The sequence below is a fragment of the Leucoraja erinacea genome, chromosome 12 (assembly GCF_028641065.1).
Source record: "Leucoraja erinacea ecotype New England chromosome 12, Leri_hhj_1, whole genome shotgun sequence".
In the NCBI taxonomy this organism is placed as follows: Eukaryota; Metazoa; Chordata; class Chondrichthyes; order Rajiformes; family Rajidae; genus Leucoraja; species Leucoraja erinaceus.
In genome coordinates, this window is record NC_073388.1 from 37046401 (window position 1) to 37061958 (window position 15558).

General features: G+C 44.2%; 1 protein-coding gene across 1 annotated transcript in view; it reads left to right on the forward strand.

The window, feature by feature from the left end:
- The first annotated feature begins 728 nt into the window (after positions 1–728).
- Positions 729–15558, forward strand: part of sucla2 (succinate-CoA ligase ADP-forming subunit beta) — a 40008-nt gene continuing 25178 nt past the window's right edge. Inside the window, exons 1-3 of the mRNA XM_055643944.1 lie at positions 729–881; positions 9578–9752; positions 13731–13830. Coding sequence (XP_055499919.1) covers positions 810–881; positions 9578–9752; positions 13731–13830 — 347 coding nt within the window. The 5' untranslated portion in view covers positions 729–809. The remainder of the gene's footprint in view (positions 882–9577; positions 9753–13730; positions 13831–15558) is intronic.

Here is a 15558-nt window from a genome sequence, read left to right on the forward strand (position 1 = left end):
CACTATTATTCCCATAATACCACAGGGAGGGGGTATTTATTTGAAATTCATTGTTCGTTCCTTTGGATTGCAGACTGTCCAATCAAAAGGTTAGGTGTGCTGTTGATCTAGTTCATAAATGGCCCCATTCTGCCAGTGCAGGAGACCAAAGATAGTATTGGAATTAAAAGGAGTGTGCAACTGGGAACCCCATAAGGCATTTGGTGCACAGAGTGCAAGTTTTCAGTGAATGGGTTGCATAGTCTGCACTTGGTCTAGTGGATGGAGAGATGGCCACATCAAGAACAGTGAATGCAATGAACTAGATTGGAAGAGATGCAAGTGAACATCTGTAGTTTGCTGATAAGGTAAGGATATGATTGTGTGGAATGAAATGTATATGCATTGATGCGCTGAGACATATCAAATATGAGAAATTGAGGTGTTGGTAAGCTTTCTTTATAATTGCATCAATGTACTCGGCTCACAACAGATGAGCTGAGATGCTTACACCAAGGAATTTGAAGTTGCTGTCCACAGCGTTGTCCCACCTGTAAAGACTGGTGCATAGTCCGTCAGTTTTCCCATTCTGAAATCTACAAGAAGCTCGACACAGAATGCTGGAGTAATTCAGCGGGTCAAGCAGCATCTCTGGAGAAAAGGACTAGGTGATGTTTCGGGTCTGGACCTTCCTTCAGTGCTCGTTCTGCACAGACCCCGCCCCACAGTCGCCACTGAGATCATGGAGCGACGTCACGGGCGGAGCCGCGCACGCGCGTTGGGACCAGCAGCCGCGGCGCGCCTGCGCAGTGACTACAGTTCGGACAATCATGGCGGCTTGTGTCCTTCCTCGGCTCTGGCTCGGGTCAAACCGGAGAGCCGCGGCTTTCTGCGCATCAAGGGTAGGTAGCTTTACACAGACGGGCTACTGAATCTATCCCAGGGTGCGGACACAGCGGATCGCGCCACGGCGATCACTGGTCTGGGCCTGGCCTTCACATATCGGCATTACTCGCATATCCCCCCTACCCCCTCCCCTTAACCCCTGCCTTTATTCCTCTCTTCGCCCCACTACCCCTTCCCCGGCCTTACTGCCCCCCTCCTCCGCACCATTACCCTCCCTTTAATCCCGCCCCACTACCTCTCAACCCCCCTTCACCTAATCCCTCCCTTACTCCTCCTCCGCCCCACTCTCCCACCCCTTACCCCCCCTCCCTTACTCCCCCCCCCCCCGCCCTTACACCTCCCCTTAACCCCTCGCCATTACACCTCCCCTTAACCCCTCGCCATTACACCTCCCCTTAACCCCTCGCCATTACACCTCCCCTTAACCCCCGCCCTTACACCTCCCCTTAACCCCCGCCCTTACACCTCCCCTTAACCCCCCCCGCCCTTACACCTCCCCTTAACCCCCCCCCCCCCCGCCCTTACACCTCCCCTTACCCCCCCCCCCCCGCCCTTACACCTCCCCTTAACCCCTGGCCCTTACACCTCCCCTTAACCCCCCAGCCCTTACACCTCCCCTTAACCCCCGCCCTTACTCCCCCCTCGTCCTTACCCCTCCCCTTAACCCCCTGCCCTTACACCTCTTCTTAACCCCCGCCCCATTCGTCGTGGCTATCCCTCAAGGTCGAGGATGATGGTCTATGTTCCGTTGTTTTTATTGACTCAGGTGGCTTATGAGTCCAATCCTGGCTTTGAAAATTCTTCGGCATTCAGGACAGGTAATTCCAGATGGCAGATCGAGCTTTGGTAGTTGCTGCCTCTCACTGTTTTCTTCTCTTTTCTAATTCTGCGCATCTCTTGGCTTCGAAGGTCGCTGTTCCTTCTTGGATGATGGTTCGCTAGAGTTTCCTGTTCTTGGCATTGGTTTCCCAATTGTCGATGTCGATTTCTCATTTCTTCATGCTGGCTTTTAAGGCGTCTTTGAATTTCTTCTTTTACCCCTCCCATTACCCCTCCCTTTAACCCCTGGCCCGCTACCCCTCAACCCTCCCCTTCCCTTAATCCCTGCCCTTACTCCTCCCCCCACCACACTCCCCTGCCCTTGCCTCTTAACCTCACTCCTTAACCCCGTCCCACTAACCTTCCCTTTAACCCCCGACCCACTACCCCTCCACCCCTTTCCCTCAAACTCTCCTTCCCCGCCCCGTAATTCCCGCCCGTACTATTAATAAAGTGGATGAATTGAATGTGCGTTAGTAGTTAAGGAATATGATATCGTTGGAATTACGGAAACATGGCTCCAGGGTGACCAAGGCTGGGAGCTAAACATGCAGCGATATTCGATCTTGGTTCTTGGTTACTTGGACCTCCAAAATATTCCAACTGGAATTTAAACTGGAGGTGGTGAAGGGAAGGATTAAGCCAGAAAGGGTTATTGGGAAGAAAGTGCTACTTTATTCAGGAAGGATAGACAGAAAGAAAGAGGGGGTGGGGTGGCAATTCTGGTTAAAGAGCTTGGATGCTGTAGAATCGGTATGGGTAGAACTGAAATAGCCAAGGGCAGAAAACGCTTGTTGGAGTTGTATACAGACCTCCAAGCAGCAGTAGGGAGGTTGGGGATAGCATCAAGCACGAAATTGGGGATGCGTTAGCAACGGTACAGCAGTTATCATGGGTGACTTTAATCTACATAGAGATTGGGCCAACCAAATAGGTAGCAGCGCTGGGAAGGAGGATTTCTTGGAATGTATAAGGGATGGTTTTTTAAACCCATATGTAGAAGATCCGACTAGAGGACAGGCCATCCTAGACTGGGTATTGTGTAATGAGGATTAGTTAGCGGTCTTGTGCAAGGCCCCTTGGGCAACAGTGTCCATAATATGGTGGAATTCTGCATTTAGATGGAGAGTGACATGGTTAATTCAGAAACATAGGGTCCTGAATTTAAAGAAAGGAGACTTTGAAGGTATGAGACGGGAATTGGCTAGGATAGACAGACAAATTATACTTAAAGTGTTGACGGTGGAGATGCAATGACAAAGATTTAAAGACCGCATGGATGAACTCCAGAAATTGTTCATCCCTGTCTGGCAAAAAATTTAAATGGGGAAGGTGGTTCAACTGTGGGAAATCAAGGACAGTGTTAAATCCAAGGAAAAGGCATATAAATCGACTGGAGGAAGCAGCAATGTGGAGGACTGGAAAGATATTAGAACTCAACGGAGGGGGACAAAGGAGTCAATTAAGAGAGGGAAAAAAGCATAAAAAAGCTTGTGGGGAATATAAAAATTGACTAAACGCTTCTTTAGGTATGTAAAAAGGAAAAGATTAGTGAAGACAAATGTAGGTCCTTTACAATCAGAGACAGGTGAATTTATAATGGGAACACAGATATGGCAGAACAGTTAAACGAGTACTTTGGTCTGTCTTTACTAAGGAAGACACAGACAATCTCCCAATCTACTAGGGGACCGAGGATCTAGTGGGAGGGAGGAACTGAAGGGAATCCACATTAGTTAGGAAATGGTGTTAGGTAAACTGTTGGGACTGAAGGCAGATAAATCCCCAGGGCCTGATGGTCTGCATCGCAGAGTACTAAAGGAGGTGGCCCGAGAAATGATCATGGATGATCATTTTCCAATGTTCTCTCGACTGGATCAGGTCCTGTGGACTGGAGGGTAGCCAATGTAACTGCATTTTTTAAGAAAGGAAGGAGAGAGAAAACAGGGAATTGTAGACCAGTTAGCCTTACATCGGTGGTGGGGACGATGCTTGAGTTGATTGTTAAAGATGTTATTGGAGCACATTTGTAAAGCAGTAACATGAATCAGTCAAAGTCAGCATGGATTTATAAAACGGAAATCATGTTTGACTAATCTTTGGGAATTTGTTGAGGATGTAACAAGTAGAATGGATAAGGGAGAGCCAGTGGATGTGGTGTAACTGGACTTTCAAAAAGCCTTTGACAAGGTCCCACACAAGAGATTAGTGTGTAAAATTAGAGCACATGGTATTGGGAGTTGGGTATTGACATGGATAGAGAACTGGTTGGCAGACAGGAAGCAAAGAGTAGGAGTTAATGGGTCCTTTTCAGAATTGTTGGCAGTGACTAGTGGGGTGCCACAAGGCTCAGTGCTGGGACCCCAGTTATTTACAATATATAATAACAATTTGGATGAGGGAATTAAATGTGACAGCTCCAAGTTTGCAGATGACACGAAACTGTGAGCTACGAGGAGGATGCTATGAGGCTGCAGGGTGCCTTGGATAGGTTGGGTGATTGGGCAGATGTGTAGCGGATGCAATATAATGTGGATAAATGCAAGGTTATCCACTTTGTTGGTGATAACAGGAAGGCACATTATTAGCTGAATGGTGTCAGATTAGGAAAAGGGGAAGTGTAACGAGACATGGGTGTGTTTGTACACCAGTCACTGAAAGTAAGCATGCAGGTACAGCAGGCAGTGAAGAAAGCTAATGGCATATTGGCCTTCATTGCGAGAGGATTTGAGTTTAGGAGCAAGGAGGTCCTACTGCAGTTGTACAGGGCCCTGGTGAGACCGCACCTGGAGTATTGCGTGCACTTTTGGTCTCCTAATTTTGAGGAAGGACATTATTGCTATTGATTCACTAGGTTCATTGATTTATTATTGCTATTGATTCAGCATAGGTTCACTAGGTTAATTCCCGGGATGGCGGGACTGACATATGACGAAAGAATGGGTCGACTGGGCATGTATTCACTGGAATTTAGAAGGATGAGAGGCTATCTTAAAGAAACATATAAAATTCTTAAAGGATTGGACAGACTAGATGCAGCAAAAATGTTTCCGATGTTGGGGGAGTCCAGAACCAGAGGTCACAGTTTAAGAATAAGTGGTAGGCCATTTAGGATTGAGATGAGGAAAAACCTCTTCACCCAGAGAGTTGTGAATCTGTGGAATTCTCTGCCACAGAAGGCAGTGGATGCCAATTCACTAGATGTTTTCAATAGAGTTAGATTTAGCTCTTAGGACTAAAGGAATGAAAGGATTATGGGGAAAAAAGCAGGAAAGTACTGATTTTAGATTATCAGCCATGATCATATTCATGGCTGATGGTGCTGGCTCGAAGGGCCGAATGGCCTGCTCCTGCACCTATTTTTCTATGTTTTCTATACTCCTTCCCCCCCCCCCCCCCCCCCCCACTGCCCCTCTCCTTAACCCACTCCTCCTCTCCCCGACCCCTACCCTTATTTCCATAGGTTCACCACCTTCCGACTAAAAAAATTCCCCCTCATCTCCTACCTAAAGGAAAATTTTCGTTAATTCTGAGGCTATGACCTCTGGTCCTAGACACTTCCACTAGTAGAAACATCCCATCCACATCCACTCTATCCAAGCCTTTCTCTATTTCTACATTCTAAAGAATAAAGTCCTAGCCTGGTCAACCTCTCCCTATATAGTTCAGGTGCTCAAGCCCTGGCAATAACCTTATGTCAGGGGACCTTTACCGATCATTCTCGGCTGACTGTGAAGCTTTGTCCCATGAATGAAGTGCCAGTAAATAAAACTGCCGTAAGAACTTAGTAGGATAAGCAGGAGTGGAAGCAAGAGAATGGTTGACATTTTGAGTTGAGACCTAGGATCCATCCAAGAAGCGTGCTTTTGTGAGTCTGACAACTTCCAACAGGCTACTCCTTGTCCAGCTACTACAGTCTACAGTCTTTCCTTTGCATCTCAAGGCCTTGGCTTGAAAGTTACACTGAAACAGTTGAAAAGAGGCAACGTTAACGTTTAACCTTTACTGGGCTCTTTCTGATCTCTTCATATCAAGTTGAATATGGAACTCAGCATGGCGCAGAGTTATTGATATAAATCTGTGTTTGTAACATTGTCCATCTTATAATGCAATTAATTTGATATACACAAGTCTATTTGAAAGAGGTCTAATGGTTACCTAGAAGTTAGGAAGGCTCTTGCGTTGTGCTGTTAAGTGGTTTGTTTCTCTATCTGAAGAGGGCAATAATGTTTTATACAGCAATTTTGACATATTACGACATATAAAAATATGACGTATTGTGGCAATCAATTGAAAGTTTATTCTATAGATTCTAATATAAATATGTAAAATGCTGAAGTTCTCAGAAAATACTTTTTTTTGAAACGTTACTGCCTAATTCTCTTTATATGCAATTATTTAGATAACGGTGATTACTTTAAAAATTAATCCAAACTATCGCTGTAGGAAGGAACTGCAGGCGCTGGTTTGCACTGAAGATAGATACAAAAAGCTAGAGTAACTCAGCAGGACAGGCAGCATCTCTGAAGAGAAGGGTGACTGTCGGGTCGAGACCCTTCTTCAGACTGAGAGTCAGGGGAGGGGGAATCGAGCTATGGAGGGGTAAGTTGTGAAAACGACAGATCAAAGCAGAAAATGGTAAGGAAATGTAGAATGGTTCATTGTTAGCTGAGGAGAAGGTGACAAGGAAGCATACAATCAGTAAAATTAATCAGAAGGACAGTGAAAGTAGTCGGAGAACCAGGGTAGGGGAGGAACAGGGAGTGAGGGAAAGCAAGGGTTACTTGAAGTTGGAGGAATCAATATACATACCGAAGATAGACACAGAATGCTGGAGTAACGGAGCAGGACAGGCTACATCTCTGGATAGATGGAATGGGTGATGTTTCAGGTCGAGATCCTTTTTCAGACAGTCATTCATACCACTGGGTTGTAAGCTGCGCAAACAAAATAAGAAGAGTGACAGTGGAGGAGACCCAGGACAGAAAAGTCAGTGTGGGAATGGGAAGGAGATGTTGGGGAAGTCCAGGACAAGGGGTCACAGCTTAAGGATAAGGGGGAAATCCTTTAAAACCGAGATGAGGAGAACTTTTTTCACACAGAGAGTGGTGAATCTCTGGAACTCTCTGCCACAGAGGGTAGTTGAGGCCAGTTCATTGGCTATATTTAAGAGGGAGTTAGATGTGGCCCTTGTGGCCAAGGGGATCAGAGGGTATGGAGAAAAGGCAGGTACGGGATACTTAGTTGGATGATCAGCCATGATCATATTAAATGGCGGTGCAGGCTCGAAGGGCCGAATGGCCTACTCCTGCACCTAATTTCTATGTTTCTATGTTTCTATAAAGTTTAGCAACCGGGAGATTGTGTTGGACTAGGTGGACTGAGCGGAGGTGTTCAGCAAAACGATCGCCGAGCCTGTGCTTGGACTCGCCAATATGTAGGTGTACTCACCTGGAACAGTGGATACAGTAGATGAGTTTGGAGGAGGTGCAAGAGCACCTCTGCCTCACCTAAAAGGTGAGGTCCTTGGATGGAATCGGGGAGGACGTATGGGGACAGGTGTTGCATCTTCTGTGGTTGCAGGGGAAAGTCCCTGGGGAGGGGGAGGTTTGGGTGGAGAAGTGATGAGTTAACCAGGGAGTTGCAGTCAGCATAGTCTTTGCGGAAAGCGCAAAAGGGGTGGCGAAGGGAAGATGTGACTAGTGGTGGGATCCCGTTGGAGGTGGGAAAATATTGGAGGATTATGTATTGTGTGCAACGGCTGACGGGGTGAAAGGTCTGTTTCTTGATCTCACCATCCCCATCGCAGGAAATAGACTATCAACGGGCATCTATTATAAACCTACCAAGCTAGACTACATTTCTTCCCACCTTGTATCCTGTAAAGATTTAATTCCCTACTGCCAATTCCTCCCAAGATTCAAGATTCAATTTAATTGTCATTTGGACCCCTTGAGGTCCAAACGAAATGCCGTTTCTGCAGCCATACATTACAAAGAAATAGACCCAAGACACAACATAATTTACATAAACATCCTCACATCGCTGTTCCTCCCCAAAAAAACTTATCTCTCCACTGCACTCTTTCCCCCTTGTCCCCACCCCCCCCCCCCCCCCCCCATTAGATGTCAGAGTCAAAGTCAAAGCCCCCGGCTGACGATGGCGATTGTCCCGCGGCCATTAAAGCCACGCCGGGTGGTGCAAGGTCGCACACCGGGTCTTGGTGTTAGAGCCCCCGGTGTGTGGGGCGGTGGATGTCAGGCCCCGCTCCAGGAGCTCTTCGACCCCACAACTCGGGCAGGAGAAGTCGCCGTTGCGAGAGCCTGAAAAGCAACACCCCTCCAGGGAAACCGCGGGCTCCCGGAGCCTGCGACGCCAACCCGCAGTTGCAGCAATCCGAATCTCCGGAGGTCAGGGCAGCAGCTGGCAGCCTCCTCCCACCATCTATCCGCCCGCTCTGGACTCGGCCAGCTCCACGACGGTGACGGTGAGTCGTCGGCCCAGAGTCCCCGGTCTTCTCCTGTTGGAGGCCGCTCCTCGTTGCACCCCAACGACAACGGAGACCCGACTAAAAGGTCGGGTCTCCCGTGCAGGGGAGATTTAAAAGTTACCCCCTTCCCTCCCACCCCCCCCCCCCCCCCCACACACACACCCCAAGTGGAAAATAACAAAAACTACATAGAAACATAGACAAAAAATAATAAAAACGCGGACGGGCTGCAGAGGCTGCTGCTGACGAGACCTCCCTGCACCCAAGATGAGGTGTTCCATACCAGGATATCCAGGATGTTCTCATTCTTTAGGTGAAAAAAGGTTCCCCTCTTCCATCATAGATGAGGCCCTCACACGGGTCTCGTCGGTATCCTGCAGCTCCACTCTTCCTCCCCCTCTCACTATTTGTTATATGGACAGTCCCCCTTGTCCTCACCTTTCACCCCATTAGCCGTCGCATACAGCTTATAATTCTCCGACATTTTTACCATACGGGATCCCAACACAAGCCACTATTTTCCATCTCCACCTCTTTCCGCTTTCTGCAGAGACCGTTCCTTCTGCAACTCCCTGGTTAACATCACTTCCGACCCAAGCCACTATCTCTGCAGGAACTTCCCCCGCAACAGCAGGCGATGCAACACCTATCCCGAAACATCCTCCCTCGACTGCGACCCAAGGACCCCGACAATCCTATCAGGTGAGGCAGAGGTTCACTGGAGCCTCCTCCCTCATCTATTGTATTCGCTGTTCCAGGTGAGGACTCCTGTATATCAGCGTGCCCAAGTGCAGGTTCAGTGATCGTTTCGCGTAACAGCTTTGCTTAGTACACCTTGGCTTATGCAATGTCCCAATTGCTAAACACTTTTAACTCCCCTTCCCATTTCCACACTGACCTTTTTGTCCTGGTCCTCCTGCAATTGCAGAGTGAGACTCAACACAAAGTGGAGGAACAGCACCTCATAATTTGATTGGGCATCTTACAACAGTGTTATGAATATTGATTTATCTCACTTCGTAACCCTTGCTTTCCCTCTCTCTCCATCCCATCCCCACTCCAGTTCTCTGATCAGTTTCACTGTCCTTTGATTAATTTTACAGATTGTGTGCCTCCGTGTCACCTTCTCCTCAGCTGACAATGAACCATTCTACAATCATTTATCATTATATGTTTTGATCTGTCGTTTTCACATCTTACCCCTCCATATTTCTACTCTCTCTCCCCTAACTCTCAGTCTCAATGGTCTCGACCCGAAATGTCACCTATTCCTTATCCTTGGCGATGCTCCCAGCCCCTCTGAATTATTATAACAAATGTTTTTTGCTTTATATTGCTCTGAACTACTGTACCATATTTTTAATCATTCTTTGTACTATTTAGATTTCTGCTGCATCCTTAAAACTGGTTGGGAATGAAGCTCAACAACAATGCAAAAGAAATCTTTCCCTTCATGAGTATCTGAGCATGGATTTGCTGAAAGATGCTGGCATAAAAATCCCAAAAGGACTGGTTGCTAGCTCTGCTGATGAGGCTTTTTGGGCTGCCAAAGAATTAGGTATGGATCTGTATTCATATTGAGGAAGTCTAATGTGAAAGGTTTAACGTTCAAGTAATAATTTGAATATGCTGTTCATTTTAATGTAATGTTTTTTGTTAAAATAAACTTATGATTCAGAGCAAATGGTGAACAAAGACTTAGGAAGGGTGATTCAAATGGCTAGTCGTGGTTCTTCAGGGGGGAAATATATGAAGAATTACGTATTATTTCAGGTAATTGGATATCATTAAGGGGCTGAATATTTATGTTTTACATTGAAATATGCATAGAACAATGTCCTTGCAGTAGTTTTTTTGTAGTAATTATCTTTGATCACTGAGTGGCGTGAGTCACTGTATTTTATTGTATACCATGGAGTAATAGAAAATTAAATGTCAGGAATTAGTTTGGAGGGATATGGGCCAAACTCGAGGAGGTGGGTCTAGTGTAGCTGGGACATGTTGGCCGGTGGGCATTTTGGGCCGAAGGGTCCGTTTCCACGCTGTAACCCTCTATGTCTCTATGAAGATAGCCAAAGTGCCAAAAGCCTTTTTGACCACCCAATCTGCTTGCAATGCCACTTTCAAGAACTATGTACCTGCACTCATAGATCCCTCGATTCCACAATACTCCTCAGATACCTACCATTCACTGTTTATGTCCTGCCCATGTTGGACTTCCCAAACTGGAACATCTCAGATTTCTCTGCATTAAATTCCATCAACCATTCTTCAGCCTACCAGCCAACCGACCACGATCCTGCTGCAATTTTGACATCCATCTTCACTATCTATAATACCACCTACTTTTGTGTCATCTTTAAATTTGCTAATCATGCCATGTACGTTCTCATCCAAATCATTGATAGTCACAGGCCTCGTCCAAAATGCAACCTTCCTCCGTCACCCTCTGCTTCATCCATAAAGCCAATTTTCTATCCAATCAGGTATCTTTCCTTGGACCTCTTGCACTCTAATCTTCCAGAGCAGCCTACCATGCCGAACCTTGTCGAATGCCTTGCTGAAATCCGTATATACAACGTCTCCAGCTCTGTCCTCATCAACATTTTTGGTCACATAATCAAAAAACTCAATCAGATTCGTGAGACACGGCCTCCTATGTACAAGACCATGCTGGCTATCTCTAATTAGTCCTTGTCCATCTAAATGCATGTAGAACTCATCCCTTCAGCCCTTCTTGAATAGAGGCACAACATTTGCCACCAGTCTCTGGCACCTCACCAGTATTTAATGATGACTCATAAATCTCAGACCACCTGCAATTTCCTCTGTAATTTCCCCACAGTGTCCTCGGATATATCAGATCAGGCCCGGGACATTTGTCTACTTTCATGCGCATCAGGACCTTCAGCACCTCCGACTGCAACACTGACCACTGTGTAGACATTTCCATTGACTGCCCCAAGCTCCTCAGTTCTCGTGTCTTTCTCCACAGGGAAACAGAGGAGAAATATTAGTTGAGGGCGTTGCCCACCTTCAATGGCTCCACGTAGAACTGACCTATTTGACTCCTGAAGGGTCCCACTCTCTCTGGTTACCCTTTTTCCTTTATTATATACATAAAATCAAGCTATCTCCTGTCCTCCTTCTTGCCCTTCTGATTTCCTTTTTTAACTTCTGAAGAAGAGTCTAGACCCGAAACATCGCCTATTTCCTTCGCTCCATAGATGCTGCCTTATCCGCAGAGTTTCTCCAACATTTTTCTCCAACTTTTTTAACTTGATCCTTAGTTCTCAAAATTCATCCAGAGATGTACTTGATCCCAGCTGCTTATACCTGCCCCATGCCTCCTCCCTTACTCTTGATTAGAGTCTCTATTTCCCCAGTCATCAAAGCTTCCTTATGCTTACCTGCCTTGCCATTCACTCTAACAGGAACATGCATGTCCTGGACTCTTGTCAGCACACTTTTAAAAACATCCTACTTTCCTGACATTCCTTTTCCTTCAAACAAACTACTCCAGTCAACTTGAACAAGTTCTTGTCTCATTCCCTCAAAGTTGGCCTTGCCCCAAATTAGAATTTTAATCCGTGGGCCTGCTCTGTGTCTATCCATAACTCTCCTAAACCGAAAATAGAACAGTAGTCACTTGTCCCAAAGGGCTCATCCATGAACACTTCATCCACCTGCCCCTCCCAATTACCCAAAACTAGATTAAGCGTTGCCCTCTCCAGTATGGCCCTCCACATATTACTGGAGGAAACTGTCGTGAACTCATTTGACAAATTCCACCCCGTCCAAACCTTTCGCACTATGACATTCCTAGTCAGTTAAAATCTCCAACTACGACAAGGTTATTAGACGTACAGTTGCCTGCAATCTCCTGGCATATTTGCTCTTCCAACTCGCATTAACTATTTGGGGGTCTGTGGTATACTCCCAACAAGGTGATCATCTTTTTCTTGTTCCTCAGCTCCACCCATATAGCCTCACTAGCCAAATCATTTGTGATGTCATCCCTGATCACTGATGTCCTCCTTAACCAATAATGAAACACCCTCCTCTTCTACTGCCCCCTACACCCTGCCCCTCCCCCCACCCTCTGTCTCTCCTGAAGCACCTGTACCCTGGAACATCAGGCTGTCCATCCTGCCCCCCTCCCCCTAATCACGTTTCCGTAATGTCTGCAATGTCCCATTATGAATAATGTCTTTAGACATTATTTTAGACTTCAGAGATATAGGCGGAAACAGACCCTTGGGTTCATCAAGTCCACGCTGACCAGCGATCCCTCCATACATTAGCACTATCCTACACGCTAGGGACAATTTATAGAAGCCAATTGACTTTGGTCTCGAGCACTGTAAAGCAGCAGCTTTACCAATGTGCCACTATTCTAAATGACCAGTTGCGTAAACTGAAGGCTGCTCCTCACTCCTAGACCAGAAAAAAAACATTTAGTCATATAGGAATTACACAGCACTGAAACAGGCTCTTCAGCTCAACATGTAAATGAGGACAAAATGTTTATCTCGGCTAGACCTGTGTTTGCCCATATCCCTCTAAACCTTTCCTATCTGTGTACCTGTCCTAATGTATTTTAAATGCTTTAATTATGCATTCTCTTTCCTCTTTCTTTGGCAAAAGTAATCTTGCTATTTATTCTATATTACTTACTCTTTCAAAATCATGTTTTTACCCTATAAAAAACGAGTATTATTATTTTATGTATATCTATTATGTATATTTTCCCTCAATGAATGCCCCCTCATATAAAGTCAACTAAAAATTACATTACATCTTAGTAATTAACTACACCTCCTGCAGGACAAGTATATTTTTACATGAGTACAGAGGTTAAAACTGTCTTGCCGAACTCTAGATATGTTGTGACACGATTTTCTTATTTTATACTTCAACTCTCATGCATTAATGTATTGTTGTTTGTTTCTGTATGTTTCCTGCATTTCCTGCTCCAGCACTCCCTGCTCCATCTATAAACCAACATTTCATGGATGTTTATCTTTTAAACCTTATGTTTTGGTTGCTTTGGTTTACCTACCAAAACGAATAAGCTAATATTTTCCTCAATACACATCATTTGCCACTTTCTTGTTCAGTCATCATCTTTTGGATTTTTGCACATTTTTTCCCTAAGTCCATCATCTCAGCAAACTTGTGTGCTTTGTCCCATTAACAAGTACAATATTTAAATAGATTGTAAGTCCCGACTATTGTATTCCATGGGATGAACAAAAGCAAATATCATGCATCCATATATTAGCAGTTTATCTGGTCATTTCTCTCTGCATGGCATCGTACATTTGGAAATTGGCTGCTATATTTTCCAGCAATAGCTACACTACAAGTTCACTTCATTGATACTTAACTGCAAGGGTTAATACTCATTGCAGACTAAAAGTGAACTATTTATCCTTTGTCATCTTTCTTTAGCTTTGGCATTTCCCCTAGCCCTTCAGAGAAAAATGTCAAATGTTTGCTTGTAGGATTGATGAAATTCATCTTGCTCTAACAGGGTCAAAGGATGTGGTGGTGAAAGCTCAGGTGCTTGCTGGTGGTCGGGGGAAAGGAGAATTTGAAGGTGGTCTAAAGGGAGGAGTGAAAATCGTTTACTCGTAAGTCTGATAATCTCTATTGAGAATGACATGTGCTGTAAAGCAAATTAAATCCTTCCACAGAAGGTTCCCCCCACCCTAACTTTGAGACTGGTAAGAAGGGTTCTCTACTAGAACAAAGTCTTATGCTGAGCAGAGCTTTTTGATGCCATGGGTGACTTTCCTCTTGATTATGTTGGTAAACGAAAGATCATTTCATGAATGATACTAAATATTTAGTTGATCAAGTTGCTGAAGTCAGGCTGCTCTATGCAAGTGAACCATTTCAAAATGCACTGGAATCTAAAAATGAGGATTATATTCAACACGGATGAAAGGAAAGAAATAAAGATTTTCAAAATGATAAGTTCCCAAAGGTACAACTGGTGTAACGCATGTTTCCATTAAGCTAATTGCATATAACATAATTGATGAATTGGGGGAAAATGTTTGTATTACATGAACCAAATTGATTATAACATGATTTCTATTGTGAACTAGAGAACCGCTTAAAATTACTTAGGAAATAGATAAGCAGGAAAAGAAAATCTGGCCTGAGTTTAAAAAAAGTCTTGGAGAAAAAGACTAATCTCCCGACAGTAATCAGCCACATTGTTTCTTGTAAGACAACTGCTACACCATAGGTGGCTATTAAAATTGACAAACAATTGCTTCTATTGACAATCATGCAATGATACTCTATTCAACAATGTAATACAAAGTTTCTTGTATTTTTAGCTTGTAGTTACAAAAGTAAACTTGCTATTAATAAGACTTTGTTTATGGAGAACCTGTGGGTGAAAAAATGCCTTTATAAATACAGATCTGAAGCTATCGGGCCCGTAAACTTTGGAACGCAAACTATCACCTTATAGCAGAGCTAATTGTCTCTCAAACCAAATACTTGGAAAGTTCAATGAAATTATTAAAATTTGCAAGCATATAGCTCTTTAGCAAAACATAAATGTTGATGAGCCCTGTAATTGTTATGTGCTTGTTTATTATGTTACTGTCAGAAACCTAAATGTTGACGAGCCCTGAAATTGTTATGTGCTTGTTTATTATATTACTGTCAGAAACATAAATGTTGACGAGTCCTGTAATTGTTATGTGCTTGAATGTGTTACAATTATCACATTCATCATATCATTGTGAGCAACTAATTTAAATCCTTGAGTTTCCTTATTTTCTTATTCATTGATACACTATTCTTTAGCAGACAACACAGAAGTCTATCTTTAAAGATCTTCCTCACAGTCCTGAGGCCTATGACATAGCAAGATCTAGTACTCTGGCTTTTGGAGCAAAATAGCCATATCCGTAGGTGGATAAAAGGAATACAGCATTAGTGATATTGTGACAAGGTATCTAGCAACATTTATTATACATTTAGATGCCTAACTCAATGATGTAGAATTAATTAAAAGCAACAGAGGTTAAGTATATAGAAAGAATAACTTTAAATGCTGTACTATGTATAGTCAGTATATATACCCTGTTGGAAGAACGCTTTTAGAAACTATAATCTTAGAAAACATAGGCACTTGGAAAAGTTTGTAATGAAGGGAAAGCTGTAGATGTCTTTATGAATTTTAAAGATAAATACCCACACAGAAAGCTATATATTTTTTTAATTGACCTGTGAAATTAAAGGGCCAGTAGCAATGTGATTAAGAAAGAAGCTTGTAAACACCAAACTGTAGTAGTATATGGAGTCACAAGAAATTGCAGATGCTGGAGCAACAAAAC